Genomic DNA, 15,605 nt, shown 5'->3' with positions numbered 1-15,605 from the left:
TATATATATATATATATATATATATATCAATACATGATCATAAACAACATAAAATAATATATAGATAGTGCTAGAATATTAAAACGATTATATAACTACATAGATATAAAATATATCAATCAAACAAAGCAATTATAACATGCCATGTACTATAATGAAATAAGAGAGATAGCATGTATATAAAATACATAATTGGCTTCATGATATAAAGAAATAACGTTAAAATGGCCAAAATAACAATTTATCATTATCTGCTAGAATATAAATTAAATCAAAACATTATATGCTGAAACATATACTAAAAACAATTAACTAAAATAGAAAATTGATACTATAGTTCTAATACAATTATGCATAACTTAAATAACATTAACAAACATAGATATACAATTATATCATATAACAACACAACTAAAATCCACCTAAAATTTGTAAAACGTCATGCTAATAAGGTATTGAAAAATAAGAAAAAGTACAAAATCATAACACTAGAATATTAATAAGAATAAAAGAAAGGAAGAAGAACAAAAGTGAAAATCTCAAATTCTTGTTTATGTGTATTACTTATAACAATAACCCTATTTATGGGCTTATACCTGCGTAACGGTTAGAAAAATTAATACCAAAATGAATGATAAGAATGGAAGTGTTACATACATCATAAATAAAACCTATCATGATATTTTAGGTTATAAAATTCAAAACATCCATGTTTATAGCATATTTAATTTTCATTTGTGCCATTCTTTTCTTTTTGTGTAGGCTTTAAAACTGAGAAAAACCTATGTTCGAACGTTGCACCACGTCAGTTGGTACGAATGTCCAACCATTTCATGACACGTGTTTTGGTTTTTTTAAAAATAAAATATGAGTTTTTTACTTGGTCTTGCCCACAGTTCTTCTTCCTTTTCTCCAAACCCGTTCAGTTCTCCTCTCTGACTTCATCTGCAATCTCTTTTTCTCTATAACAATAAGAATTCAAGGTATCCCAAAAACTTGACGGAAAGATTCTAATTATAAATAACCTCTTTATTTTTTTGCGGTGGCTCATAAATTTTGGAAATGAGAAACATGCTGGCAGACGTGAAAGTTTAATTTTCGCATAAATTTTTGTTCTTTATTTGTTGATTAACTTGAAATAATAATAATAATAATAAAAAAAATAAGAAATTGATTTCTATGGTTATGTTTGCTTGTAGTTGGATATTGAGGAACGAAATGGAAAAGCAAAGGAAAGAAAGAGGAAGAATAAACACTTTATCAAATCCAAAAACAAAACTTGGACCAAATGTTTGAAAATAAAGAAGATTGGATATAAAAGGTTGTGGAAAACACAATGAACAAATTATTGTTGGATTTGAAAGAAAGGAATCCATCTTGATATTGTGACAGTTGTGTATGGTCTGGTTTCAAACTTCAAGAGAGAAAAGAGAAAAATAATAAAACAAATAAAAAAATTATATTCTTTACAGAGTTTGATATGCGGCATTTTTTTGATTGGCCGATCGTATATAAGTTTTTCTCCATAAAACTTGATTTCATTGAAAAGACTCGGAAGAGGAGCCACAAAATAAGGCCTTCATGTCCATTGAGCTACTCCAGCCAAAATCCTATGCAAACTAATATTCCAGCTGTTAGTGTTCTTTCTACCATGATATTTTTACACATAAATCTACATGCAATTCAAGAAAAGGAACGTCTTCTTCTAACTCCTCTTATGCTTCTCTCTCTTGCCTTCTGCATTTCCCTTCTCCGTGGAGTGCTGAGATCTACTACGTGAATCCCTGCTTCTGTGCTTATGATGCTTAGAGCGCTTTCTTCTGCTGCTACTCTTTTCTCGAGAGGATGATGCTTTCCGTCTCCCTTTTGATCTAGAATAGTGTCTGCCCTGATCATCACTCGATGAATCACCAGAATCACTGCTTCTATTTCTATGTCGATGTTGCCTAGAGCGTTTTCTACTCCTTTCGTCTTCTGACAATGAACTGCTACTCAAACTCTGGTTCTGGCTCAATGATGTTTTAGCTTTCCTTTTGTTGTCAAAAACCTTTTCTGAACTCACTTTATCATATTTTGTCCCTAAAGAAACAGTCTCTGTACGTTTACTACTACCTTTGGCTGAGTTACCATGGATGAATTCATTTTTATTACATACGCCAACTTCAGCTTTCTCCAAGGTGTGTGGATCGCCTTGATTTATGGGAGATTCAACTGCAGCAAAAGTGCTGGAAGAATCCTTATTTTCAGAAAGTGGGATCTTGGCATTTTCAGAGTTTGAATTAACAATTTCATTTTGCGAAGCATTGCTTGTTGCATAGGCTAGATCAGGGGGTACTTCTAGCCCTAGTTCTTTACCCAAGGATTCCAAAAAGTCACCCGCCATCAAACGGTTTAATGTTGTATTGGCTGCTTCAACCTTTTTCTCAGGATCCTCCACTTTGTTGAGAGTAGAGGTATCCCCTTCATCATCTGAATCATCAGAGAAGATAGCCTGCAAAGAAGTAAATAGGGTAACTAAAAGACACCCTACATATCACGTAAGAGCTCCTTAAAATGATAAAGTGAAGATTCTGTGTTTTTCATTTCATGAGTGAATACAAAAAAGAATAATTTTATAAGACTCAGCACAAGACACAAACATTCACAAGAACTGGCATATAACTTTCTTCCAATGCAAAGAGCCTGGAACATTTTGCCACGAGTGAAAACAAAATTTAAACTAGTGTAAATTTATCGTACTAACTGTGCCAATACACATGTTCAACAAAACTGACGCGTAATCTGACTTAAAGTTGCATAGTAGCATAAACACTGTACAGCATACACTGCATTGAATGCTCAAGAAGCTGCTCAAAGGTTTATTAAGGATGTTAAGAATCAATCATTATGAACAGCTGGATCAAAAAGGGTCTATTTTGACATATATTTGAAAAATAGAAAAACATTCATGGCTGGAAAATAAGATTTACCTAAGAGAGGCCCTTATCACCATCCTAATTTAAGAAATGAACCAATTTAGCAATGACTGCAAGATAAATAAATTGAAGGCATATTTTAAAGACAACTGCAAAGTAAGAGTATATTTGGTCCCAATCAGGAAAATAGGTCTGATATAATTCATAATTCATTGAACCCAAAATCATATTATTTGCAGTGATTATAAAATTGAAATCATGAGTTTGCAAACAGTTCATGAACTTGGAAGATAAAAATACAACCTATTATATCTTCAAAGAAAGGAAACAACAGATAGAGAAAAGAAAGAAGCGAAAGAATTAAGATGGTGGGTCCCATAACCTTCGGTGTAGTTTGGAAAATTGGTTTTACAACAAAGAACTATTGTTTGGTCACAGTATTATTGAAAACAATAGGGGGAAAGAAGAGGAGGGGGGGGGGGGGGGGGGGGGGGTGAAGAAATCCATACCAAATGTATCCTAAAGTTTCATTTTAGGACACGGAAATAATGATGAATTTTAAAGCAATCCGTTGTACATATTAAACAACTACTCTCATTTCAAAGAACAATAAGTACCTTGTATAGGTCAACAGGCCTCTCCACATTTTCAACTTCTACCTCAACTTCAATTTCCTCGTCAACATCTTTGCTTATCATTTGGGCATCAGATTGAGGCATAGGGAAGGAGTCTTTAGTTGTTTTTCCTGTCTCTTCCCTGTCTGTGGATTTGACAGAATCTGGTGTGAAAATGAGAGTATCTACCTTGCTCCTGATCCGTGGAGCCGGTGGTGGCTGCAAAAAATAATTTCATATTTCTAAGCTACATTCAGGAAATGAAAACTAACAATTCAAAAGCTTGCATTTGTTAGGGATCCACTCAGTAATGAAGAAATACAATTTGTACACATCTTCAAAGTGTTCATTAAAATGAACCAGTATTAAGGAATTTTACCCCATGTTTAGACCTTGTAACTTAGTAGGGAAACCGATGTATATGTTTTTTATGGAAAACTTTACTTCATTAATAAGAAAGAACACATCACAGAGAATTAGAGTGGGGGAAAAATCCTCATATCATTCCAATTCAACAAGGTAAAGAAGTTGAAATATATGTATATAAAAAATATGTATGATAAACAATATTTTAGTTTATATTTTTGGTTAGAAGAAATTGAAAAAGAAAAGCATCAAAAAATAGGGTGGAAAAATGAACCACACATAAATTACAGAAATTTCAATTTTCCTTGTAGAAATATGAGGAAATTCTTTGTTCCTTCTAATCCAAACATAGCATTAATGAAAGAGGCATGTATGAGAAAGAAATTTGAACTTGCTAACGATGGAATGAAGATGGGAGGGTGGAGTTCAAATTAAATGAAGATTAATCCATATACCTGCCCCTTCCCTGCGAGGAACTCATAATAAGTTGGGGGAGGAGAAGAAAGGGAAGAGGCAACCTAAAATCATCCCTAGTAAAAATGCACATTAAAGCATATGTAATCACAATACACCAAGTCCCTTCAAAACAGAGGCCAAAAATTAACCTAAATATTACCTTTGACTATCACTTACTTTTGAATGATCATCAATGGCATGACAAGCATTATTGCCCTTGTGTGGCTTAGGCCATTGGACCCAAACAAAAGCGGTTAAATGTGCACAAAATGAAACCACTCATATGGGGAAAAAATGGAACATGGTTTTGGCTCCTCTCCTAACAAGAATGCCAAATATGGGAGATTATGATATCTCAAATCCCACGTTGAGTTTGAGTACAAAAAAGTTAGATTTCAAGGGCGCTTATGAGTCCAAAGGCTACCATCTACTACCATAAGGCTCTGGATTGTTAAAAAAGTAATTCAACTCTTCAGTTAGATTTGAAATTTACAATGGAATAAATAAATGAAAAGAATGAAGTAATAATAAAGATTGCATTGTCAAATTACCAGCCAAAGGGGGAAGAATACAAGTTTTGAATAGCAGATACCAAAAGAGAGAAGAAAAACAAGTACCTTTCCAATATAAGGATCAATGAGATCAAAGCGCTTGCACAAAATAGGTGCAGGACGCCATTCATATTCTTCCCTTTTAGGGTACATTTTCCTTGTGATCAAATCTTCAGCTTGAGTATCTTTTACTTGCTGCTTTTAACAATTTCAGTCAACAATCTGAATCCAAAGATACAAATTTTAAACTACAAAGTAAAACCAATAAAAATTACCTGTAAGCCACCAGAAGTAAACTGCATCGCTCCGGCAGCCAAATACTCGGCAATAGGATTTGTAGGGAGCTTGCCTCCTTTACCCAATTTGCCTTTCTCTATTGCTTCAGCTGCAGCCTCAAAATCCAATCTCTCACGAGCACGGGCTGCTTCAGACATATAACTAGATCCACCAGACTCAGTCGACCGAAGCCCTCCTTGATACTTTTCCTTGAGAAATTGCTCAAATCTTTCCTGCTTTGCAGGATCATCTTTAAAGGGTTTAGAAACTTCCAGCATCTCACTCTACATTTGATGAGGCAAATAAAATTGAAATGCAAAAAATATTAGCTGTAGCAGTACATTAAGAGAATATAAATTAGGGGGGAAAAAAATCATTGACATAGTCCAGGAAAAGTGCAAACATAAAAATTTGAAAATGATAGAGAAATAAGTATGTTACTCACAAAAAATGCAGGTTTCATAAACGTATCTGAAAGATTGTATTGGAGATGCACTGAATTTGACGACACAACAGATGAACTAGAATCCTTAGAGCTTCGTTGCAAAGGCCTTTCTCCTAAGATTTTTCCACGGGTCTCTGCTGATATCTTCTGCGTACTTGGGAGCAGTTTCCCATCCAAGTGCTGCTTGGTTTTATCAGCTTGCTTTTGACGTGCCTCCCACAGTTTCCTTGCATAATAATCATGGCCATTTCCTCCAACAAGAAAGCTAAACAATGGATTTGACTGGTTCTTCTCTCTGGAGAGATCCTCAAATAGTTTGCCACACCGAGCTACTAAAGTTGCTAGCCCATCAATTAAGAGCTTCAAATTGTTATCCTCAGGTGGAGGAACCTCTGGAGGACCAGTATCAGCATACTTGTACTCAGTCTCAAGAGGCCCAGAAAATCTGTGATGGGGTACAAAATCCTTTGGAACAAGAGGAGGATCAAATCTGAGAAACAATTAGCAAGGTAACAGTTATACAGAGGTGCAGAAACAAGATACAACTGGAAAAGTAAGCACATAATTGTTCTCATTGATGTATCACTTTGTAATTAAAACAGGCTCATTCTCAGTATATTAGATATAACTGCAAGCTAATACCTTGATTGAAAAATATGATTTCAATTTAGAAAAAGTAGTGATTATATATCTTAAACTTGCATAAAATGCCTTATGCATTAACATATCAAAAGCTATCGGTTACCTTGCCAACTGGTAGTCAGAATTTGACGCAAGTCTAAATCCAGGCAGAACTTCTTGTTCCTTTGTAAGCAGCTTCTGTTTACTGTCTTTCATCAGAAACTTTTGTTCACTTTCTACAGTTGATGATGAAGGTTCATCTATTTCTTGGACGTAAGTCTCCTCAAAGTCATAACCTGGACAGCAGGTTCAACTGAGAAATTAACCATTTATATTTATTACTAACAGAAGTTAAAGTGATAACGGATGAACTAGGCATATTGAATCCAATCCAGCCTTCAGCAAAGATTGAAGGAGTCTATGGGTAGGAAAGAAGGATATCTCTCATAGGCTAGCATAGTCCACAGGCCAAAACCAACAACAGTTGAAACAGAAATATTAATGCACCAACACAAAAGGATCAGTTTTCAAAAGAAACAAACAAGCCATCAATGTTTTATGCTGAAGATGATTACAAATTAAACCAACACCAAACAAGGAAATCAGCATGCTTAACAAATAAACAAAGCTTATCCAATCAGCAAGATTAGGAAAATAACATATCTATATAATTCTTTCAAGGGCCTTAGAGGCATAAATGTAGCATTAACCAATGCATAGTTCTTATTAAACTATTTCAACCAAAATAAGGAAAATTCAAAGCAAAAATGAGAAGTGAAACCTGTATAACAATTAACAAAATGTTAAAACAATCTAAGAAATCCTTTTGACAAAGTTTTGTTATACATGCACCAGGATAGGAAATTCCTTAAACAATGTAAGCAGTTTTTATTTCCAAAAGCATATAAGCAGGTAGGACAGATAACAAATGCTAGGTATGCTCACCGGAGGCATAGAAATCCTCATCTTCAGCATCAAGTTCTTCAAGTGCTCCAATGCCAAAACCAGGAGCAACCTTTCCTGCTGATGAACAATGGACCTTATCATCCTCACGTTTGACAAGAAATTTACAATATGCTAAATGGACTTAGCATGATGCATAAGTACAGGAATCTCCTCATATGAAAAACAAGGATATGCCAACTGATTAGATAATAGATCTTACACTTGAAACCAAAAATGTCTTTTTTCACTGACAGAGCTTTTCTATAACCAGGATCCCTGTTCTCAGATATGCGTGATCTTTTCTTTTCTGGAAATTTTAAAATTTAAGGGAAAAAGAAAAAGATAAAAGATAAATAAATAAATTAAAAATTAAAAAAAAAATAAAAAAATAAAAAAAAGAGTTAGGTACAGCAGCACTGAGAGTTTACCAAAGAGTTGAACATAACATAATTGCTTTAAGAAACTACATACCCCTAAATTCCGGTGCAAGCTTATAAGGATCAAAACCTAAACCATGCAAGTCCTGCTTTGGATTGAGTACATGAACCTGAAAGAAAGAACTAAAAAATAGTTATAAAAATGACACAAATTTAAATTGTTATCAGAAATACAAATTGTTGGTCAATCTAGAATATCAAAAAAGAAAGAAAAAAGATTAGCCAGATGTTATGCATGCAACAATGATTCAAGTAATTCTATTTTAATCATTAAAATAACTAGTCGAGCAGGTGATAAACATCCACATTCTACACAACTTGAATCCAGAAAAGTCGCAAAAAATGACATCCCTTGGCAATTGATCCAGCAACCCCTTCAGAAGCCAGTTTAAACATGAAAAGGTATGTACAGAAATAAAAATTGATTTTACCGCAGTCAGTAAGAAACCTCTAAGGGAGTTGACCAGCCTCTCCCGCAAACACCCTACTGCCAGGAGTCCAAACTCTGAGATTTTCATACATGACACCCTTAAGCATGTGGCATCCACATGACTATCACATACAACCAGAACTAATTCGCCCAAATTTGCTATAAGTATTGAAGAATACAAAACAAAAATCAAGATAAAATAGCCATATGGTGCATATTGGTCTTTCTGAGATGAAGAAGAGTATAGCCACCAATATGGAACAAGACAAACACCACTACATCACCTGATTCCAAAGGTTAAAATTTAGTTCTTTTCTAAGATTTACAATTCATGACATGAGCACTAAAACCTTTTCATTTGACTAAGCCTTCAGTCTGGAGTGCCTCAAGACTTTGAATGTCATCATAGATTAAGTGCTCCTCCTTATAGATTACATTCAGGACTAATTTCAGGACAGTGCAACTCATTCAAAACCCAACTTCCAGTTAAATAATAAAGAATGTCCTAGGTCCAAATGAAATATGAATTTAAATATTAAGAATCACATAAAATCAGACTCCATAAACTTGGAATTTCAAAGGATCTTAATGAAATGACAAAGGAAACATATGTTATTCAATAAGCTATTAAGGAAAGAGAATTAAAAAATATCTTATCAATATTAGGGTACCCGGTACATCATGACATAATCTATGGAGAAAATTTTCTTGAAAGAATTGTGTCATAACTCACAAAGTTTAATCTATCAAAGGATATAAGTGGTAAACAAAATAAAATAAATAATAGTAATAGTAATAAAAATTGATTCGATAAGAAAAGGAAAGCAAAGAAATTCTCACATGTTTGCTCTGAGAAAAGCGAACTTCATCACTAGCAGGCTGCTCAATGTAATTTTCAAGGTCACCTAGAATAGGCTCTGATTCAGAAGGCTGTGCCTTTGCATCATCAGATGAAAATGCTAAGAAAGCTTTCCTTGCCTCCCTTCTAGCATCTGTAAAATTATTAAAACATGACAGTTAAAACTGTTCGATGCAGTATTAACTTCCAGTCTACATGATATGAAAAGGTGCTATGGTCAAAAACTGCAAAGTAAAATAAAATAAAATAAACAACGAAATACATTTCAACACTCAGAATTACATTTTTTTGCCGGTAATTAAACCTTCCTCTCGAGGATATAAAAAGCCAACATCATAGCTGGGACAAACAGGAAATATGCTTCCTTTGTTGGAGACTAACATTAAGAGTTTCAAAAACCCACCTCAGAAGTGTTTCAGATGCATCAGGGAAATTAAAAAAAATAAAAAAATTTCCTCAATGCATGTCTTTCATCCCCATTTTAGTCTGCTCCTAAAGTTTCTTGAATTTTCGCAAATTATTAGAGTTTTTCTATGATTTTCATTCTCATTAGGTTTCCAACTCCTAACATCTGATTAACTTATATGCATCCTTGTTAAAAGGACATCACATCCAAAAATCTTAGAATGGAGATATCAGATATTTGTACCCAATACGAGAGATAAACCATGCACATATGTGTACAGATTTCAAACTTCTTAATTATTTAATATTTTCCTTCTAAGCAATCAGATTTCATTTTCACCAAACTAGAATTAATCGAATGATCCATCTGGATGACTTCACATATAAGACAAAGTCCCAGATTAAGCAGCACCAGGAACCTCATGCTTGCTGTAGTTATATTCCTGGCTCACAAGCTACGTAACAACCAGCAACGAATGAACTATGTTCAATGCAAGTCAAGTGCACACGCACAAAACCACACACACCAAGAAATCCTTCATAAGAACCAGTTATTGCCAAGAATCCAGACCTCAAAAGAAAATTTAACTCTTAAAGTCTACTAATTTAGCCAGACTAGGTAAAGCAGAGAACAAATAATCAGTGAATAAAGAATGTCACACTACTAATTCCACCTTTTTCTATTCCCTTCAGATAGATATTCAGATCAAAACTTAGAAACATAAAGACTAGGTGAAACAGATGTTCTCATTGTGAGGGCCATAAGAATGGAAGCAAAATGAGATCACCGCAAGGAAACAAAATCTGAAATAGCATTGACAAAAGATACCGTAAACTGAATTGACATGTGAATCCTTAATTGAACGACCATGGCGCCATCCCATCTTCAGCAGTAACTTCAGACCTGACCAAGAACAGCAAGCAACTAAAGAATGAAAACTTGCAAAAATTTATCTCTGCACAAACACTGATATAATTTAAATGCAACAAACCTATAGACTCAGTAGCTGGCAGAAGTATTTCATCGGGAACAGGTCCAGGAATAGCTGATGGCCTGCAAATGCATGCAAGATAAGCTATATGATAAGCCACAATAACTTCTAAGGGAAAGAAAAAAGCTACGAATTCTCTGGACTAGAAATGGCCTAGTACAGGTTGAAAAGCCTTTCAATTAAAAAGATTATCATTATAGTCAAACTTAGGCTTATCTATGTACATAGGAAGTCGAAAGAGATCTTGCAAGACATCTGCATCAAAGCGGTTGATAAGAAGGCATCTTAAAGTATTCATCATGCCTAGTACAATTTTTTTCTTATCAATATGAATGCCTAGTACAACCATTTTGCCTCAGTTGCAGAGAAAACCCAATTCCCTTAACCAGCAAAATAAAAGATAAAGAGTTATCCTTATTCATGCAAAAAATATGGGGAATGAACACTTCAGACAACATTGTAGACAAGTTCTCACCCACACACACAAAAATAAATAAATAAATAAATAAATTATATATATATATATATATATATATCTTTCCTCAGGAAAATCAAAGAGTTCTCTAGACAACTATGCAACCATCAATTTCAGTATTCATCCAAATGATTACGGCTTTTATTATAAATATAAATCCAAACTTTCCAATTATATGTCCAAATCATCTTATTCTTTGGTATGCAGAGTTCAAAGCCTCATAATCAACATTCTCAACTGATGAAAAAACACAATGGAAAAAGTAGGAGAGAGAGTGAGAGAAAAATTAGTAAAAGTGATCCAGAGCTATGAAACTATCCATTTACCATTAATCCTAAAAGTTTAAGCTATGGACGTCATTCATCCACAAAACCAAACAGATAGCCAGAAATTTGATACGTTGTTAAGTTACCATCAATGATACAAAAAACTTAATAGTTAGGTTGTGGATCCAACTATGTAAATCAGGTGAACAGAAGACACGCTAACACATTCATATAACACTTGACCTTTGTTGTTGTTCCTTCTCAGCTTGTTTGCGTGCAAGTTCTGTGGCTGTAAATCCAAATGTATCAAATTGCAGGGATGCTCCCAAGGATTGACCTTCCAAATCCTGGAATGTGACAGAAAGAAGAATTATTAAACTTTAACTAAACAGAAGAATTATTAAACTTTAACTAAACTCCCAGAAAGAAGAATAGTCATAGATATTCCACAATCTCCGTACCATATGCATTACAATTTTTTACTAAGAAAAGGAGCAAAACAGATCATGGTGAAGATAACACAACATTTTGTTTTCCAATATCTTAGAGAAAGTGGCCATTTATCAACTTCATGCAAAATCCCACCTTCAGAAAAATCTGACCAGCAATTATCTTCTATATTTAAAATAATTAGACCATAAAAATGTTCAAATAGATTCACAAATTAACTGAAAACTGCTACAGAATGAACAACTTTACAAACTATAAGAAATATTTTAATTTCTACCTATACATTATAAATTTTACTCTAACACCTGACCCACAACAAATAAAAAGTACCTCCCTAGCAGAGTTAGAGATGATCATTTCACATGGAAATGGAAGCACCAGTTACCTTTGAGTTAGTTGCTAGCACTTAATTGTGTATTGACCTGTCAAATTATTGGGCCAATTCCTCCTTTACGGACAAGAAATTCTTGCTGAGTCTGAGTTTAGTGCTCTAATCATCACCAAACTGATACCTCTTTTCTTTAGTACTTCAAGTGGTTATGTGGAGTATGATTTAAATCCAGCAGTGGAAAAATCTAACAGGCCTTTCTAACTAGTACTTTATACAATTAACTCTATAGCTTCTTTGATAGAAGCTTGAAATGATTTTCTAGTCAGATCGCTCGTGCACTTTGGCTATGAAGTGTCACTCATCAATTGAAATTCATTCCTATAATTTCAACCTCAGGTTGATATATCACAATCACAGGAAATAAAATGTTAAATGTGTAACCTACATTGTACATTGTTATTTTTTTTTTATTTTTTTTTTTTCAATTAACATAAGTTCTCAGTTCAGTGATAAAAACATCATATTAGAGACAACAAATAACTAGAAACTGAAAATTCATACACAGACAGCTCACTGAATGACATCTTTTCCCATAATTCAAACCTGAATCTTCACATATAAAAAGACCAGCCACCAATTTAATACTTGTAAGATACGTTTTGCATATTAATATTTTTTCAAACAGAAAATTTTCACTCAATTCATAGATACATTAGTTAGAGATATATAATAACTAAAAATTTATAAATATATCCAATTTAAGCAATAATTACACAATCTCAAGAAAATGAATAAATAAATAAAATCTAACTTGTAAGATTCGAACATTTCACCTCTATCACATATACATAAAATTTAAAATTCAAAATTGTTAAGAAACAGTTTTAATTAAAGTTATATTATTAAAGCATAGAAATAACATACCTCTTTTTCATCTTCATCTAAAAAATTGAAGATGTTCTGCTGTTTGACTTCAGCTCTGTTCTTTCGGGATGATACAAAAGACTGTGGTGTCCACCCTGAACAATTGTTTGACATGATTTTAAACGCAAATCTAACTGAATTTCTTAAAGAATGGTGAATTCTAACTCAAAATAATTATGATTATACCCTCTTTTGATCCAACCGTATTGTAATAACCAGCAGAATACCCTCCTGTAAATGCTCCATGGAATCTTCTTCTTCCTTCTTCATCTCTAACCTGGAAGAAGAAAATTCAAGGGAACATTAAACCAATGTTGCTAAAAGAACACCATTTAACTCATTATCATCTTTTTACCTTACAAACCATCGTGCTCTAAACAGCATTAAAACTGGCTAACTCAATTTAATTAGCATCAAAAAATGAACTTCCTAATTTATTTCCATCAGCTGCCCCCCATTCTGACGAAATGTAATCGCTATAATAGACATTCATATACCATCGCTATTTTTTTTTTTTTTTTTAAGTCCTCTATTTTTTAGGTACATAAAGATGAAATAACACTTACAACTTGTGAAACAAAAGCCTCAACAGAGAAATAGAGAATGCTGATTCTATATTCATTTGAAGTTATCTCTAATTTCTCGCTATACAGTATTAAGCTTAGATAATATCAAAAAACCTCGTTCTATCGTTTACAAGAAACAGAAAGCCCCCAGTAAAGCTTAGCATATTATTGAACACGACCAAAATGAATTTTTTTAGTCTTTCTTCACTAAAATAAAAAATACCCATTATGCCCAAACCACTCATTTTCCTTTCAATTTGTCTGAGATTCCCGGGAAACAAACAGAAAGTTAAAAAGATAAAAAATAGACAACCACAAGCAAGCAAATACCTCTTGTTTCCAAGATGGGAGAGTTCGCAGCTGACCGGAGGCTTCTGCGACCGCTTTCTTTTTCCTACTGGTGATTTCTTCCTCTCGCTCAATGGGTGTTCCATAGAAAACGTAATCTTCTTCATCCGAATCCATTTTTCTATTGTTTTTTTCCCCTTAAATTCTGAAGAAATCAAAATTTTCTGTTCCTTGAATCAAAATTTAATATAAAACAAAAAGAAAAGACCATGAATCCGTAAATGGAGATAGAGATAGAGAGAGGGAATAAAATAACGCATCAGAAATATAGGGTTCCAGGAAATATAGTCCCGTAGCAAGCTAACACTATTACATACTAGTCCGGTCGTCAAAGGAACGAAGAAGAGATTGGGCAGAAAATAAAAAATAATAAAGTCGCCCAAATTTTGTTTTGACAAAAATTTTTGATAACTTCTATTTATTTATTTATTTTTCTTTTTTTTTTTTTTTTTTAGCACTTCTACTGGCAATTTGTCTGGTATGACCTGAAAACTGCGGTATACCGTTCCTAGGATAAAATTTTATGCCCCGAATCAGGATCGGGAAGGAGCCGGGGAATAAAAATCCCGCCTGGAACCTGATCCGGTTTATATATTTATTTGTTTAATTCTTTTATATTTTTAATTTACTAGTTTTTGAATGATTGAATATAAATGAACGATTTTATTATGCATGTAGCTTTACAAATTTTTTATTTATGTATTTAAAATTTTGGATTATTTCATTGTATTTTTTAAAATATGTATTTTATTGCAACTATATATTCTAATTATAATATATTTTATTATATTTTTATTATATTTTAGATATTTTATTTACATTTTATTTGTAAAAGAAATTATTTGTATATAAATTTTTTAAAAAATAAATATAAAAATTGTATCAGGGTTGAGCTAGAGAAGTTCTTACCAATTATCGGAAAAAAAAAAAAAATCAATGGTGATGCGGGGAATGGGATGGTCCACACCGATTGGTAAATCCCTATTCCCATCCTATCTTTGCCCCGCCACCAAAGAACCAGACAAAACCATGAGAACAGGATTTAAAAATTTGGCCCCACCTCACCCCATTTACATTGCTACTTATTCCTTAGGGGCTATTAAGGCGTTTGTAATGGACAATGATAAGGATTGGACAGGAAAAGGTACAACTCCTGGGATGGTAATTTGTATTGGTGAGTCATATTTGGATCGGTTTATTTATTAATTGTATCAAAATTATTTAATTTGAGTATAATCTATTTACTAATCATATCAAAAACTTTTAACTTGAATACAAATAGACAAAACTCATTTAATAAATATAAGTAATTGATACGGACACCATTTATTAGAGGAGTTAATTTGGGTAAACAAAATCCGTTTGTGTGAAATTGACCCCATTTATATGGTTAATTATATATTTATTAGAGGAGTTAATTTTGGTAAACATAATCCGTTTGTGTGAAATTGACCCATTTATATGGTTAATTATATAAAATTGATCTGTTTATAAGAAATTGATCCATTTATATGAAATTTATTCAATTAAATAAATTAACTTGTTTAAATTAATTATTTCATATAAAATAAAAATAATTTAGTCATTAATTAATATTAAATTAAAACATATATATATATATAACCATATAATTAATTTACGATAATATAACATATACTATAATAATATAGCAATCTTATATAATAATTATATATATACATAATAAACGTAATACTACTTTAAAAATAATATAAAAACTTTATTAATAATCATATTTTAAATTTTCTACATCTCAAATATTCTTAGACATATTAATTTTTTTTTTTTCGATGTTCATAAATCTATATATATATTAAACATATAATATCTAAGTAAATAAATATTATTTTAATAATTTTTATTCTTTATAGTTTAATTAATAATACGACTTTAAATAAGTTTGTAATACAGTAAT

At 32.5% G+C, this 15,605-nt stretch overlaps 1 protein-coding gene across 1 annotated transcript; it reads right to left on the bottom strand.

Moving 5' to 3' along the window:
- Positions 1 to 1,421: 1,421 nt before the first annotated feature.
- Positions 1,422 to 14,304, bottom strand: LOC107419008 (G patch domain-containing protein TGH). Its single transcript, XM_016027721.4, has 16 exons — positions 13,655 to 14,304; positions 12,945 to 13,035; positions 12,759 to 12,853; positions 11,297 to 11,400; positions 10,313 to 10,374; positions 10,150 to 10,224; positions 8,897 to 9,048; positions 7,661 to 7,736; positions 7,410 to 7,496; positions 7,190 to 7,267; positions 6,369 to 6,540; positions 5,624 to 6,113; positions 5,178 to 5,462; positions 4,969 to 5,097; positions 3,533 to 3,748; positions 1,422 to 2,491 (listed from the first exon to the last, which is right to left on the bottom strand). Exons 1-16 carry the CDS (start codon positions 13,787 to 13,789, stop codon positions 1,706 to 1,708), a joined length of 3,033 nt encoding a protein of 1,010 aa, XP_015883207.3. The 5' UTR covers positions 13,790 to 14,304; the 3' UTR covers positions 1,422 to 1,705.
- Between the last annotated feature and the right edge of the window lie 1,301 nt (positions 14,305 to 15,605).

Source organism: Ziziphus jujuba, chromosome 2 (genome assembly GCF_031755915.1).
Source record: "Ziziphus jujuba cultivar Dongzao chromosome 2, ASM3175591v1".
NCBI lineage: Eukaryota > Viridiplantae > Streptophyta > Magnoliopsida > Rosales > Rhamnaceae > Ziziphus > Ziziphus jujuba.
Note: the sequence above shows the minus strand (reverse complement) of the source record. Positions and strands in the feature narration are given on the sequence as shown.

What these genes read in the sequence shown, in the direction of transcription:
- LOC107419008 (XM_016027721.4), bottom strand. Translation starts at nt 13,789, where the DNA reads ATGGATTCGGATGAAGAAGATTACGTTTTCTATGGAACACCCATTGAG. An exon ending in TGAGGATTTCTATGCCTCCG is followed by an intron (nt 6,541 to 7,189) that starts GTGAGCATACCT and finishes CCTGCTGTCCAG; the next exon opens with GTTATGACTTTGAGGAGACT. An exon ending in TTGATCCTTATATTGGAAAG is followed by an intron (nt 3,749 to 4,968) that starts GTACTTGTTTTT and finishes TATTTTTTGCAG; the next exon opens with CCACCACCGGCTCCACGGAT.